Source organism: Canis aureus, chromosome 24 (genome assembly GCF_053574225.1).
Source record: "Canis aureus isolate CA01 chromosome 24, VMU_Caureus_v.1.0, whole genome shotgun sequence".
Taxonomy (NCBI): Eukaryota; Metazoa; Chordata; class Mammalia; order Carnivora; family Canidae; genus Canis; species Canis aureus.
In genome coordinates, this window is record NC_135634.1 from 51,171,081 (window position 1) to 51,186,865 (window position 15,785).

General features: G+C 42.0%; 1 protein-coding gene and 1 long non-coding RNA gene across 2 annotated transcripts in view; one reads left to right on the forward strand and one right to left on the reverse strand.

Annotated features, from left to right (window-relative positions):
• LOC144296343 (uncharacterized) overlaps positions 1-10,323 on the reverse strand; it is a 51,956-nt gene extending 41,633 nt beyond the window's left edge. The window contains exons 1-4 of the long non-coding RNA XR_013363509.1: positions 10,194-10,323; positions 9,494-9,586; positions 2,310-2,493; positions 158-251 (exon numbers count right to left, since the gene is read on the reverse strand). This is a non-coding gene — a long non-coding RNA (uncharacterized LOC144296343). The remainder of the gene's footprint in view (positions 1-157; positions 252-2,309; positions 2,494-9,493; positions 9,587-10,193) is intronic.
• Positions 7,163-8,799, forward strand: LOC144296564 (olfactory receptor 9S13-like). Its single transcript, XM_077869676.1, has 2 exons — positions 7,163-8,364; positions 8,711-8,799. Exon 1 carries the CDS (start codon positions 7,382-7,384, stop codon positions 8,330-8,332), a length of 951 nt encoding a protein of 316 aa, XP_077725802.1. The 5' UTR covers positions 7,163-7,381; the 3' UTR covers positions 8,333-8,364; positions 8,711-8,799.
• Positions 10,324-15,785: the final 5,462 nt, after the last annotated feature.

The following is a 15,785-nucleotide window of genomic DNA, read 5'->3' on the forward strand; positions in this document are numbered from 1 at the left end:
TCCACTATGATCAAGGAACTTCCTGTAGCTCAAACATGGAGCACTCAGGCAAACTCTCCCTGCGACCGTGAGGGTGCTCCCTTTCCCCCTCTCAACTCTCTTCATTATTTGGGAAGCCAGAGCTGGAGGAGGAGGGGCGAGAGTGCTCCATGCTCACCTGTTTTTCATCAGCACAGACGTGAGCCAGAAGCTGAGGAGACCCTGGGAGAGCAGGTACTGGCTGTGTGATATTGAGCAGTCATGATTCTCACCTGAAAGAGATGAGGGTCGAGGTAGCCATCCTAGGGGTCCCAGGGTATGAAGGACACCGTGTGTGTAAGGGAGGCATCAGAGCTATCGTAGACAGTAAGCACTCTGGGCTTGCCTCAGCAGCTGAAGGGGTGACCCCACTCCTGCCCTGGCCAGCACTGGCTTTGGCTTCAGGGTCATGCCATTCAAAAGGACATGTTTTCATTGTAATCAGAGGATCACAACACCAGGCTCCCTCATGATCCAAAGTGCATTTCTCAGGTTCAAATCAGTAGCTCAAAAAGAAAATCAGTAGCTCACCAGAGTACTGAGCACACACTTCTAAGGGCCATGGTCCAGAGGAGGGTGATGCAGAAATAGGGGAGACCAAGGCCAGCCATGGGGAGCTCATGGCTCTGCAGGAAAGCAGACATGACAACAAACACCTGCAATATGATGGGACACAGGCAGTGAGGGGGTGTGACCAGGCTGCCGATGGCACAAAGGAGGAAACAGTCACATCAGAGAGGTGATGGAGAGCCATGGAGAGATAGGAGAGCTCGTCACACTGACACAGTGGATGGAAGTAGACAGACTTGGAGGCAGAACAGGAGAACCAGAGAATCACCGAGTATATGTGCCCAAATGGAGCCGAGGTGCCCACCAAGACTCTTCTGGGCTCCTCTCCAGGATCCCTCAGCTGGTGGTGAAGCTGTCACTCATTTGCATTAGGGAGCAACATGACCTGAGGGAGGATTTGGTGACTCTGTTCAGGGAGTTCTGTGTGGGACACAAAGCAAGGAATGGACAGGCTGGAGCTCATTATGAAAGCATGGTGGCCTTTCAGATGGAGATTGGAAAGGTCTGGAGTTGACAAGTGAGAAGGCAAGAGGCAAGGACAGTGAATGCACTTAGAATGTCAGGTGACAGCCCAGGATGGGCAAGAGAGAGGGTGGACAGTGTCCTGGCTGGCTCCTGGTGGTGACCTCCTCCACCTGGACCTGAGCAAGCAGTTTTGAACAGGATGACTTGGGACCTTGGGGACCAACTGCCCTAGAAATCCAGGCTCTGAGAGTGAGTGACCTGAGCCTGACCTGTGATGAGCAGCTGTTCTCAGGCTGTGGTCTATGATCAGCATCATGCTGCTTCCTGTTTACCGTTTTCTAGTTCTCTGCCAGACAACACACCACAACTCACTAGTGCAGCTATGGTGCTATTGCTGCTGAGAACAGTCTCCCCCCGGTCTCCCTGTGCACCTGTGCACACTTCCAGAGGGAAAGTGAAGTGTTTGTAAGGGAGGCACAGGTGAGGACAGGGATCTTCCACATCAGTAGAAAATGAGAAACTGGGTGTTATTCTATATGCTGGCAAATTGAACACCAATAAAAAATAAATTTATAAAATAAATAAATAAATAAATAAATAAATAAATAAATAAATAAATAAAAAATAGAAAATGAGAAACGCATCCTGATTTACACTCCCTTCCAGTGGCTCCTGTCCTCAACACATTGTTGCTGCCCCTCTGCTTAGTTTGAGACGTTTGGGCGGGTGTGCAGGAGGACATCTCTAAAGTGGGAATTGCTTTCTCCTGATGATTAGCAGGATTGTGCACATTTTCAAATGTGTCAGCACATTTGGTCCTCCCCTCTGCTGGTCACTTCTAAGAGTCTCTTGCCTGTATTTCTATGGGGTTGTCTTATTCTTGTGGATCAAAGATTATTTATATATTGTGCAGACAAGTCGGTTTCCCATCATGTATTGCAGTGTGCCTTCCCAAGCTGTGCTCTGCCTTGACACACTCTGCAGACTGTCTTAATTTTCATGTAGTTCCATCTACAAGGTGTTTCCTTTATGCTTTATTCCTTTTTGCTCCCTGCACAGGACATTTGAGAGGTGCTTTCCTGTGCTGGGGTATGAGTGTCTTCTCTATTGTCTTCACTATTTTGCTTTTAAATCTAGATGTGTGTTCAGCCTGGATGGTTTTGTGTATCTACAATGAGGAAAGAGCCAAATCTCACTGTTTATACTATGACCCATCAACTGTCCCAGGAGTTCTGACTTTTCCATAGGCTACCTACCTGTTGGGTAAACAGGGTGTCTAGACAAGCATGGGGTTGATGTCCAGGCTCTCTGTTGTGTTCCATCCTCAGATGGTCTAACCTCTGCCAACATCATTGTTTCATTACACCTTCCATGAGTCCATGTCTGATGTGCAAATCCCCACACAGTTTCCCTTCTCAAGAGCATGAGAGACTCCTATAGCTGGGAAACAAACAAGTGGTAGTGGAAGGGGAGGTGGGAGGGATGGGGTGACTGGGTGATGGGCACTGAGAGGAGCACTTGATGGGATGAGCACTGACTGTTACACAATATTTGGCAAGTGAAACATATATATATATATATATAATGTCTTGGACATACTTGTTTTTTTGCACATTTCACTCTGCATTTAGGATTAGATTTTCACATTCTGCAAATAAAAATCACTGTGATCACACTGACTCAGTTTAGTGTGGGGAGAACTGGCATCCATACAATATTGAGCGTGCGGGTTTGGGAACCTAGAATCCCACTACATTACTTAATCTACTTTGGTTTCTCTCAACAGTTTTATGCATTCCTGGATTACAGACAACTTGGTGTTGGACATAGTATAATTTTTATATGTTACTTAATTAGATTTCATTTGGTAAATTTGCCTATATGCTTGTGATTGAGTTAGTGTAATTAAAAAAATTTCTTACAATATCCTTGTTCGATTTAGGCATTAAGATTACATGGGCCTCATAAGAAAACATGGAAAGTTGTCCCTCTTCTAATGTTTTGAAGATCTTGTATAAGATTAGTATTTCAGTAGATTTGGTCATCTTTTGTAGAAGTATTTACTTTCACAATAAAGCCATCTGGTCCTGGAATCTTTTGCATAGAAAGAAGGGGAAAGGAGAAAAAATGAGTGGGAAATATCAGAAAGGGAGACAGAATATGAAAGACTCCTAACTCTGGGAAACGAACTAGGTGTGGTGGAAGGGGAGGTGGGTGGGGGGTGGGGTGACTGGTTGACGGGCACTGAGGTGGGCAATTACAGGATGAGCACTGGGTATTATTCTATATGTTGGCAAATTGAACACCAATAAAAAATAAATTAATATAAAAAAATAAAAATTGTGATACTCAACAAGAAAAAAAAAAGAAGGAGAAATAGGTTCTCTGTCATGAGTCTGATGTGGGACTTGATCCTGGGATCCTGGGATGACAACCTGAGCTGAAGGCAGAGGCTCAACCACTGAGCCACCCAGGGGTCCCATTTTGTTCTTTTTTTTTTTTTTTTTTTTTTTTTTACTGCAGCTCGATTTGCCAACACATAGTATAATACCCAGTGTTCATCCTGTCCAGTACCCCCCTCAGTGCCACTTTCTTATTTTTAATTATTGTTTTGGATATTCAGAGTTGATTTCTGCAAAAAAAAGGAATGGAATTTTGATAGTATTAAATTGAATATGTACATAAATATGGGAAGTACTACATCTTGTCAGTAGCAAATCTTCCAGTCCATGAACATGGGATATCTTTATATTTCTGTAGTACGTCTTCTTTCATTTTGTTGAGTGATGTTTTGCAGTTTTTCTATATCTACTGAGATGATCATGTGGTTATTTTCCCTGAATTCTATGAGAATGGTGTATTATATTGAGTGATTTTTGCATATTGATCCACTCTTGCATTACTGGGCTAGCTCTCACTTGGTTATGCTACATAATCCTGTTAAAGTTCTTCTAGGGCAGCCCGGGCAGCTCAGTGGTTTAGCGCCTGCCTTCGGCCTGGAGCGTGATCCTGGAGACCCGGGATCGAGTTGCACCTCAGGCTCCCAGGATGGAGCCTGCTTCTCCCTCTGCCTGTGTCTCTGACTCTCTCTCAAGAATAAATAAATAAAATCTTAAAAAAAAGTTCTCCTAGATTTAGTTTGCTAGTCTTTTGTTAAGTAAATTGTATCCATATTCATGAGAGATATTGATCTGTAGCTTAGTTTTCTTGCAATATCTTTCTCACAGTTTAATGTTGAAACAATACAGGCTTTATGGAATGAATTAGGAAATGTTTTCTCCTCTCTACATTGTTAGACTTTGAGTGTACTAGTGTTAATTCCTGTTCACTGGTAAAAGTCACCATTGAAACCTTCTTGTCCTGAACCTTTATTTGTTAGAAATGGTTTTTGACTACTAACTTAATCTGTTATAGGTCTTCTCAGATTTTCTATTTCTCCTTGAGTCCTTTATGTTAGTTTATGTGTTTCCAGGAGTTGGTTCATTTCATATAGGTTTAGCTAATGTGTTAGCATATGATTGTTGCAATATATTCTTCTGATACTTTTGATTTCTTTTTTTTATTTATTTTTTATTGGTGTTCAATTTACTAACATACAGAATAACCTCCAGTGCCCGTCACCCATTCACTCCCACCCCCCGCCCTCCTCCCCTTCCAACACCCCTAGTTCGTTTCCCAGAGTTAGCAGTCTTTACGTTCTGTCTCCCTTTCTGCTATTTCCCACACATTTCTTCTCCCTTCCCTTATATTCCCTTTCACTATTATTTATATTCCCCAAATGAATGAGAACATATAATGTTTGTCCTTCTCCGACTGGCTTACTTCACTCAGCATAATACCCTCCAGTTCCATCCACGTTGAAGCAAATGGTGGGTATTTGTCATTTCTAATAGCTGAGTAATATTCCATTGTATACATATTTCTGTAAGGCCTGAAGTCATGTGTTTGCTTTCATTTCTGATTTTATATATTAAGTCTTCTGACATTTTCTGTCAATCTAGCTGAAGGTTTCACAAGTTGATTAAGCTTTTCAGAAAACTTTTAGTGTCATTGATTTTCTGCCTTATTTTACTCTCCTCCAATTCATTTATCTCTTCTCTAAACTTTATTGTTTCATTAGTTCTCTTTGCTTTGAGCTTAGTTTTGTATTCTTTTTCTGCTTTCTTTCCTAAGCTGGAAAGTTAAATTATTGATTTGAAATCTTTTTTTTAATGTTGGTGTTCAAGATACAAATTTCTGAGTCCTTCTTTCATTGCGTCTCCTAAGTCTTGGGGTGTTTGTGTTCTGATTTTCATTAATCTCATAATACTTTGTAATTTCCACTGTGATTTCTTCTTTGAACCCACGGTTATTTAAAAATGTATTGTTTAGCTTCCACATGTCTGTAAGTTTTCCAAATGGCCTTATATTGTTGCTTTGTGATTTCATTTCATTTTGTTTGGGGAACATACTTCATGTACTTTATATCTTCTAACATTTATTGAGACCTGCTTTGTGAACTAACATATGTCTATCCTGGATAATGTTTCACGTGCACTGGAGATGAATGTATTCTGCTATTGATGGATACAGTGTGTTCTGCATATTCCTTCTATGACTTTTGATTTATAATGCTGCTCAAATCTATTATTTCCTTGCTGATACTTAGATTTGCTGTACTGTTATTTATCAAAAGAGGAGTATTGGAGTCTTAAATTATTATTGTTAATTTCACTTTGAGTCCTGAAGGATATTTTTGGGTAGATGTAGAATTCTAGTTGGTGTTTAAGTTCTTTGAACAAGGGAAAATACAATTCATTTTAATTTGACTTCCGTTATTTTTAATCTGGTATGATAATTGTCTGTCTTACTTCTAAAGTTGATCTTTGAAGCGACTATGTCACTTGAAAAAAATTACTTATTTATGTAATTAGCGGGGAGGTAGAGGCAGAGGGAGAGAATGTCTCAAGCTGACTCTGTGCTGAGTGTGCACCTTCCAGGGGGCCCATTCTCACAAATGCAAGATTACAATCTGAACAAAAGCAGGGGTCAAAAAAAAAAAAAAGCAGGGGTCAGAGTTGGAACCGCTGTGCCACCCAGGCATCCCTGAAGTGACTGCTTTTATTTTTTTCTCTTTATTTGGTTCTAAATATTATTACTATGATATGTCCATGTGTGGTGTTCTTTTTTTATGAATTTATTTTTTATTGGTGTTCAATTTGCCAACATATAGAATAACAGTGCTCATCTCATCAAGTGCCCTCTTCAGTGCCCATCACCAAGTCACCCCCATGTGTGGTGTTCTTTTATAAATCCTGCTTTGATTTTGTAGGGTTAATGAATCTGCAGAATAACTTTCATTGGTTTGAGATAATACATGGCCATTATCTCTTCAAGCACTGATTCAGCCTGTTTATCTCTTTCCCCTTATTTAGGAACTCACAGTATGTATGTTTCTATATACTTGGTCTCTAATCCTCATTTATGATTTTTCTATGGTTTTGACTCTAACTGCTTCACTCTGAATATTTTCTACTGACCTGTATTCTAGTTCATAAGTTTTCTCTTTAGCTATTTCTAATTTCTAAAATTATTCATTGAGTTCCTAATTTTAGCCAATGTACTTCTACAAATTATATATTATTCTTTTGATTGCTTCTGCACTTCTGGTAAGGATCTTAGTCTCATCTTTTATCCTTTAAAAATAATAACTTTATATAAAGCTTATGTGTGTCACCCCAAAATCTGAAAACTTTTTGTGTTCTTCTATGGTTTCAAATTTTTATTCATATTGTAAGACCTCTCAAATTTTAAATTCTGTCTAGTAGTAGTTACTCAAAACTTTTACAGATAACACGTGCAGTCTAGGATAACTCATCTTCCTCTTGAGATATGTTTATTCTTGCAGGATTTCAGAGGCAGTAGCACTCAGAACACATTTTAATACACTACAGTGATTGAAAAGGTCAGAAGCTGAGCTGCATACCAACTCCTGATGTAACTCTTCCCATGGTTCATCCTGTTTGGTCCCTGGTAACTACCACTGTTAGCATTAGCTCTGGAAGACAGGCAAAACCTCCATGAACAGCCACGTGGCCTCTCCGTTTCCTCTTCAAAATGGGCTTATGTCTCAGGAGAAAAAGAGGCTCTCACTAATGAAATCCCTGGGCCTCTGTTTTTCTTGAATTTTATTTGTAACTTTTACTAAACCTTAAGTCTCTTATACATTCAATCAGATTTTGTTTTTGCTGTTATTTATCTTGTAAGTAGTCTTCAGCAAGAAGTTTAGCTTGAATGACTTAATCTGCCCATGCTGGAGGTGTAATTCCCCTGGTGAGGACTGAAGCTCATGCCACCCAAAAGAAATGGAAACCTCTCCATGGTCCACTTTCAAGATTTTGTGCTGGAGGGATTTGAAGGTGGCCTGGAAACCCAGGCCCTGCTCTTTGCTGTGTTCCTGGCTCTATACATGGTGACTGTACTGGGTAACCTCCTCATGATCATCGTTATCACCCTGGATGCCCGCCTGCACTCCCCAATGTACTTCTTCCTCAAGAACCTCTCCTTCGTGGACTTGTGCTACTCATCTGTCATTGCCCCCAAAGCACTGGCCAACTTCTTCTCCTCATCCAAGGTCATCACCTTTGCAGGATGTGCCATGCAGTTTTCCTTTTTGTCCTTGCTGGGCACAACTGAAGCTTTCCTCCTGGGTGTCATGGCCTATGACCGCTTCATGGCCATCTGTAACCCCTTGCGTTACCCCATCACCATGTGCCAGTCTGCTTGCACTCGCCTGGTGCTGGGCGCCTACTGTGGAGGCTGCTTCAACTCTGTTGTGCAGACCAGCTTCACATTCCACCTCCCATTCTGCAGCTCCAACCGCATCAACCACTTCTTCTGTGATGTGGTCCCCTTGCTCAAACTCTCCTGTGGCAACACGGCCATCAATGAACTTCTCTTGTTTGGCATCTGTGGGCTCATCATCGTGAGCGTGACATTTGTGATTCTCATCTCCTATGGCTACATCATAGCGACCATCCTGAGGATGGGATCAGGAGCTGGAAGAAGCAAGATCTTCTCCACCTGTGGCTCCCACATGACTGCAGTGACTCTCTTTTTTGGGACTGCCTTTTTCATGTATGCCCAGCCACGAGCAATTGAGTCTATGGAGCAGGGCAAGGTGGTCTCTGTCTTCTACACGCTGGTCATCCCAATGCTCAATCCCCTCATCTACAGTGTGCGAAACAAGGATGTGAAGGAGGCCCTGCGGAGGCTGGGCCAGAAACACACGGCCATGTGAAAGATGTGCTGAAGGGAGTCAGTGTCCTGCAGGTTAGATGGAGTGGATTATGGTTGCCAGGCTTTGCATGGTGGACTAGTTAATTAACATTCATAATTTTGACTCACACAAGAGGAATAAGCTTTAGAGATATAGTCAACATTGTGCCTACAATCAATAGTATATTGTGCCTTAAAAATATATTAAGTGGTAGATCTTACTGTAAGCGTTCTTTTCAGAATAATATTTTTAAAAATGACTCTTCACTATAGGAACAAACTGATGTTTGTTTGATTGTAGGGTTGTATAGGTTGAAAACTATATCAGAAATGAGATATTATATTGGCTAATTAAATTTAAATTAAAGAAATGTTTAACACTAAATATCCATTCACATAGGTAAATGAGGATACTCTGGTCTCCCACACAATGGAACTCTGGAGACTTAGAAGGAGAATATTGTTGTCATTGAAAGCTAACCATTGCACTGTATTCAATAAAAAAGATTAAAAATACAGAACTGTTGCAGAATGTGATCATATTCTTGTAAGATAAAAAAACAAATTAATGAAAAGACACATGTACTCCCAGGCCACATTTCCTCAACAGTTGAAGTGGTGGAAACCCCAGACTTCCCACAGAGTAGGGGCAGTGTTTGGGATAAGCAGAGAAGCATGAGCATCCTCGTTGCAGGCCAAACACTTTCAACTTGTTTGAGTATTTCAAACACATTTTAGTTTTTTGATTTGAAAAGCAACCTCCAACAGATCCTCATCCAGGAAGAGAAATGTATTCACAGTGATCTTCTCTGACTTGTGTATCAGTCTCTGATGCTCAGAGATGAACGACAAGCAGGGATGGACCCAGAGAGGAGTGTTTCCCGACCATTTGGGCAACAGGAGAATGGTACACCTAAGGTGATGGGGGAAGGGCTGATGAAATGACTTGGGGCTCAGGAGTTCACACCTGCCACTCCTGGGAGGACAGTACACTCCAGTCACAGGGCCTGCTCTCTGAGTCTATGCTCCTCTTCTGCTCACCCTCTGGGACCCAGAGAGAATTCTGGGCTTTGTTGTCTGGGCTTGTAGGAGAGGGCGGGTCACACAAGGCTTGGTGACAGGGATACCCAGGAGATCCAGGATTCCCAGTGCACTGCAAAGGCCAGAACACAAACAAGCTCACCTAATTGGCTATTCAAGGCCCAAGTCCCAGCAGTTCAGGAGGAGAGACCTTCCCAGCACAGTGACCCCAAGATGCAGGTCCTTGTTCTGCTGCCTGGATGAAGCAACACACATGAAGCTGAGGTGAGTCGAGAACATTTCACCCCATCTTCCACTACAATCAAGGAGCTTCCTGTAGCTCAAACATGGAGCACTTAGGCAAATTCTCCCTGAGACCCTGAGGGTGCCCCCTCTCCTCCTCTCAACTCTCTTCATTATTTGGGAAGCCAGAGCTGGAGGAGGAGGGCCGAGAGTGCTCCATGCTCACCTGTTTTTCATCAGCACAGACATGAGCCAGAAGCTGAGGAGACCCTGGGAGAGCAGGTACTGGCTGTGTGATATTGAGCAGTCATGACTCTCACCTGAAAGAGATGAGGGTCAAGACAGCCATCCCTCAGGGGTCCCAGGGTATGAAGGACACCGTGTGTGTAAGGGAGGCATCAGAGCTATAGTAGAGAGTAAGCACTCAGGGCTTGCTTCAGCAGCTGAAGGGGTGACCTCACTCCTTCCCTGGCCAGTACTGACTTGGGCTTCAGCGTGATACCATCTAAAGGACAGGTTTCCACTGTAATCAGAGGATCACAACACCAGGCTCCCTCATGACCTGAAGTGCATTTCTCAGGCTCAAATCAGTAGCTCCAAAAAAAAAATCAGTATCTCACCAGACTACTGAGCACACACTTCTAAGGGACATGGCTCGGCATAGGGGATGCAGAAATAGAGTAGACCAGTAGACCAAGGCCAGCCCTGGGGAGCTCATGGCTCTGCAGGAAGGCAGACATGACAACAAACACCTGCAATATGATGGGACACAGGCAGTGAGGGGGTGTGACCAGGCTGCTGATGGCACAAAGGAGAAAACAGTCACATCAGAGAGGTGATGGAGAGCCATGGGGAGACAGGAGAGCTGCTCACACTGACAGTGGATGGAAGTAGACAGCCTTGGAAGAAGAACAAGAGAACCAGAGAATCACCGAGTATATGTGCCCAAATGGAGCCAAGGTGCCCACCAAGACCCCTCAGGGGCTTGTCTCCAGGATCCCTCAGCTGGTGGGGAAGCTGTCACTCATTTGCATTAGGGAGCAACATGACCTGAGGGAGGATTTGGTGACTCTGCCAGGGAGCTCTGTGTGGGACACAAAGCAGGGAATGGACAGGCTGGAGCTCATTATGAAAGCATGGTGGCCATTCAGATAGAGATTAGAAAGGTCTGAAGTTGACAAGTGAGAAGGCAGGAGGCAAGGACAGTGAATGCACTTAGAATGTCAGGTGACAGCCCAGGATGGGCAAGTGAGAGGGTGGACAGTGCCCCGGCTGGCTCCTGGTGGTGACCTCCTTCACCTGGACCTGAGCAAGCAGTTTTGAACAGGATGACTTGGGTCTTTGGGGATGAACTGCCCTTGGAAATCCAGGCTCTGAGAGTGAGTGACCTGAGCCTGACCTGTGATGAGCAGCTGTTCTCAGGCTACAGTCCATGGTCAGCATCATGCTGCTTCCTGTTTACGGTTTTCTAGTTTCCAGCAAACAATACACCACAATTCACTAGTGCAGCTATGGTACTAACACTACTGAGCACAGCCTCCCCATGGTCTCCCTGCACACCTGTGCGCACTTCCAGAGGGAAAGTGAAGTGTGTGTAAGGGAGGCACAGGTGAGGACGGGGATCCTCCACATCAGTAGAAAATGACAAACGTGTCCTGATTTACACTCCCTTCCGGTGGCTCCCGTCCTCGACACTGCTGGTTACTGCCCCTCTGCTTAGTTTGAGACATTTGGGTGGGTGTGCAGGAGGACGTCTCTAACATGGGAACTTGCTTTCTCCTGATGATTAGCAGGATCGTGCACATTTTCAAACATGTTTGGCACATCTGGCTCCTCTCCTATGCAGGTCACTTCTACGAGCCTCTCACCTGTATTTCTTTGTGGTTGTCTTATTGCGTGTCAATGATTATTTATATATGGTGCAGACAAGTCGGTTTCCCGTCATGTATTGCAGTGTGCCTTCCCAAGCTGTGCTCTGCCCTTACACACCGCAGACTGTCTTGATTTTCATGTAGTTCCATCCACAAGGTATTTCCTTTATGCTTTAGTCCTTTTTGCTCCCTGCACAGGATGTCTGGGAGGTGCTTTCCTGTGCTGGGGTCATGAGGGTCTTTTGTATGATCTTCACAATTATCCTTTTAAATTAGATCTGTGTTCAGCCTAAGACTCTTTTGTGTCTGTAGTATGAGGTAAGAGCGAAATCTCACGTTTAGCATATGACTTTTTAAAATAAATTTATTTTTTAATAATAAGTTTATTTTTATTGGTGTTCAATTTGCCAACATACAGAATAACACCCAGTGCTCATCCCGTCAAGTGCCCCCCTCAGTGCCCGTCACCCATTCACCCCCACCCCGCGCCCTCCTCCCCTTCCACCACCTCTAGATTGTTTCCCAGAGTTAGGAGTATTTATGGTCTGTCTCCCTTTCTGATATTTCCTACCCATTTCTTCTCCCTTCCCTTCTATTCCCTTTCACTATTATTTATATTCCCCAAATGAATGAGAACGAATGGATAAAGAAGATGTGGTTTATGTATACAATGGAATATTCCTCAGCCATTAGAAATGACAAATACCCAGCATTTGCTTCAACGTGGATGGAACTGGAGGGTATTATGCTGAGTGAAATGAGTCAATCGGAGGACAAATAAATTTATTTTATACTGGTGTTCATTTTGCCAACATATAGAATAACACCCAGTGCTCATCCCATCAAGTGCCCCCCTCAATGGGCATCACCCAGTCACCCCCACACCCTGCCAACCTCTCCTTCCACCTGTTTAGCATATGACTATCAACTGTCCCAGGTGTTAATACCTTTGCATAGACTCCACCTATTTAATAAATGGGGTGTATAGACAAGCATGGGGTTGACTTCCAGGCTCTCTATTCTGTTTCATCCTCAATTGGTCAAACCTCTACTTCCCTCATTGTTTCATTACACCTACTATGAGTCTCTGATAGTGTAAACCCCACCTCACTGTTTCTCTTTTCAACAATGTCTTGGATACACTTGGTATTGCAGATTTCAATATGTGCTTTAGAATCAGCTTTTCCAATTCCACAAATGAAAAACACTGGGATCACACTGACTCAATTCAGTGTTGGGGGAACTGCATGTATGCAATACTGAGTGTGCCAGTTTGAGAACATGGAATCCTGCCATGTTACTTAATCTGCATTGGTATCTCTCAACAGTTTTATGCCTTCCTGGATTACAGACACCTTGGAGTTGGGGATAATATAATTTTTATATATTGCTTAATTAGACTTGTTTGAGAAATTACCTTGTTTGCTTATGATTGAGATAGAATATTTTAAAAATTTTCTTCAAACGTCCTTGTCAGATTTTGGTATTAAGATTACACAGGCCTCATAAAACAAAATGGAAAGTTGTCCTTCTATTGTTTTGAATATTTTGTGTAAGATCGAGTATTTTTGTAGGTTTGGTCATAGTTCCTAGAGGTATTTACTTTCACAAGTAAAGCCATCTGATCCTGAAATCTTTTGCATGGAAAGATTTTAAAATGCATATTACAGTTCTCAATAACTATGGAATTCAGAGATGTTCTACTTCACTGGGGGGTCAGTTGTTGTGGGTGTTATCTTTCTAGTAGTTTGCCAATTTCATCAACATTTCAAGTTTATGAACACATTCTGTCATGATCCACTCCAATTCTAGGGTCTAAGTGGTATCCTCCTTTCACTCCTGACATCAGTAATTTCTGCCTTTTCACCTTCATCCCTCAAAACTCTTGTCATTTGATACGTCTTCTCAAAAAATCACCTTTTGGAATAACATCTTTCTGTTTTCTACTTAATACATTTTATTCTTTATTTGTTCCCTTGTATTTTCTTGGGATTTCATTCACTAATCTTTTTATAATATTTTCAGATGAATACTGATTTCCTGTGTTTCTTATTTTCTAAGTTACAGATGAAGCCTATAAATTTCCCTTTATTTTATTTTTTTACTTTATTTTTTTATTTTTTTATTTATTTTTTATTAGTGTTCAATTTGCCAAAATATAGAATAACACCCAGTGCTCATCCCATCATCCCATCAGAGATATTCCCTTTGTTTTTTGTTTTTTCATTAAATTTCCCTTTAAACACAGACTTAAATTAATCCCAGGTACTATTTTGGTTACTCCTCTTATGCAGTTTTTAAATTTCAAAAAAATTTTTTAGACCCATTGCTTACTTAGAATTACTTAGTAGATTAAAAGTTACATGGGAATTTTTTTTAATAAATTTATTTTTTATTGGTGTTTAATTTGTCAACATACAGGTAACACCCACTGCTCATCCCGTCAAGTGCCCACCTCAGTGCCCGCCACCCAGTCATCCCCACCCCCAGCCCACCTCCCCGTCCACCACCCCTAGTTCGTTTCCCAGAGTTAGGAGTCTCTCATGTTCTGTCTCCCTTTCTGATATTTCCCACTCATTTTTTTCTCCTTTCCACTTTATTCCCTTTCACTATTTTTTATATTCCCCGAATGAATGAGAACATATAATGCTTATCCTTCTCCGATTGACTTAATTCACTCAGCATAATACCCTCCAGTTCCATCCACATCGAAGCCAATGGTGGGTATTTGTCGTTTCTAATGGCTGAGTAATATTCCATTGTACCTAGACCACAGCTTCTTTATCCATTCATCTTTCGATGGACACCGAGGCTCCTTCCACAGTTTGGCTATTGTGGACATTGCTGCTATAAACATTGGGGTGCAGGTGTCCCGGCGTTTCACTGCATCTGTATCTTTGGGGTAAATCCCCAACAGTGCAATTGCTGGGTCGTAGGGCAGGTCTATTTTTAACTCTTTGGGGAACCTCCACACAGTTTTCCAGAGTGGCTGCACCAGGTCACATTCCCACCAACAGTGTAAGATAGTTCCCTTTTCTCCGCATCCTCTCCAACATTTGTTGTTTCCTGCCTTGTTAATTTTCCCCATTCTCACTGGTGTGAGGTGGTATCTCATTGTGGTTTTGATTTGTATTTCCCTGATGGCAAGTGATGCAAAGCATTTTCTCATGTGCATGTTGACCATGTCTATGTCTTCCTCTGTGAGATTTCTCTTCATGTCTTTTGCCCATTTCATGATTGGATTGTTTGTTTCTTTGGTGTTGAGTTGAATAAGTTCTTTATAGATCTTGGAAACTAGCCCCTTATCTGAAATATCATTTGCCAATATCTTCTCCCATTCTGTAGGTTGTCTTTTAGTTTTGTTGACTGTATCCTTTGCTGTGCAAAAGCTTCTTATCTTGATGAAGTCACAACAGTTCATTTTTGCTTTTGTTTCTTTTGCCTTCGTGGATGTATCTTGCAAGAAGTTGCTGTGGCCAAGTTCAAAAAGGGTGTTGCCTGTGTTATTCTCTAGGATTCTGATGGAATCTTGTCTCACATTTAGATCTTTCATCCATTTTGAGTTTATCTTTGTGTCTGGTGCAAGAGACTGGTCTAGTTTCATTCTTCTGCATGTGGATGTCCAATTTTCCCAGCACCATTTATTGAAGAGACTGTCTTTCTTCCAATGGATAGTCGTTCCTCCTTTATCGAATATTAGTTGACCACTAAGATCAGGAACAAGACAGGGATGTCCACTCTCAGCACTTCTATTCAACATAGTAGTAAAAGTCCTAGCCTCAGCAATCGGACAACAAAAAGACATTAAAGGCATTCAAATTGGCAAAGAAGAAATCAAACTCTCCCTCTTCGCCGATGACATGATTGATACTCTACATAGAAAACCCAAAAGCCTCCATCCCAAGATTGCTAGAACTCATACAGCAATTTGGTAGCATGGCAGGATACAAAATCAATGACCAGAATTCAGTGGCATTTCTATACACTAACAATGAGACTGAAGAAAGAGAAATTAAGGAGTCAATCCCATTTACAATTGCACCCAAAAACATAAGATACCTAGGAATAAACCTAACCAAAGAAGTAAAGGATCTATACCCTAAAAACTATAGAACACTATTGAAAGAAATTGAGGAAGACACAAAGAGATGGAAAAATATTCCATGCTCATGGATTGGCAGAATTAATATTGTGAAAATGTCAATGTTACCCAGGGCAATTTACACGTGCAATCCCTATCAAAATACCATAGACTTTCTTCAGAGAGTTAGAACAAATTATTTTAAGATTTGTGTGGAATCAGAAGACCCCGAATAGCCAGGGGAATTTTAAAAAAGAAAA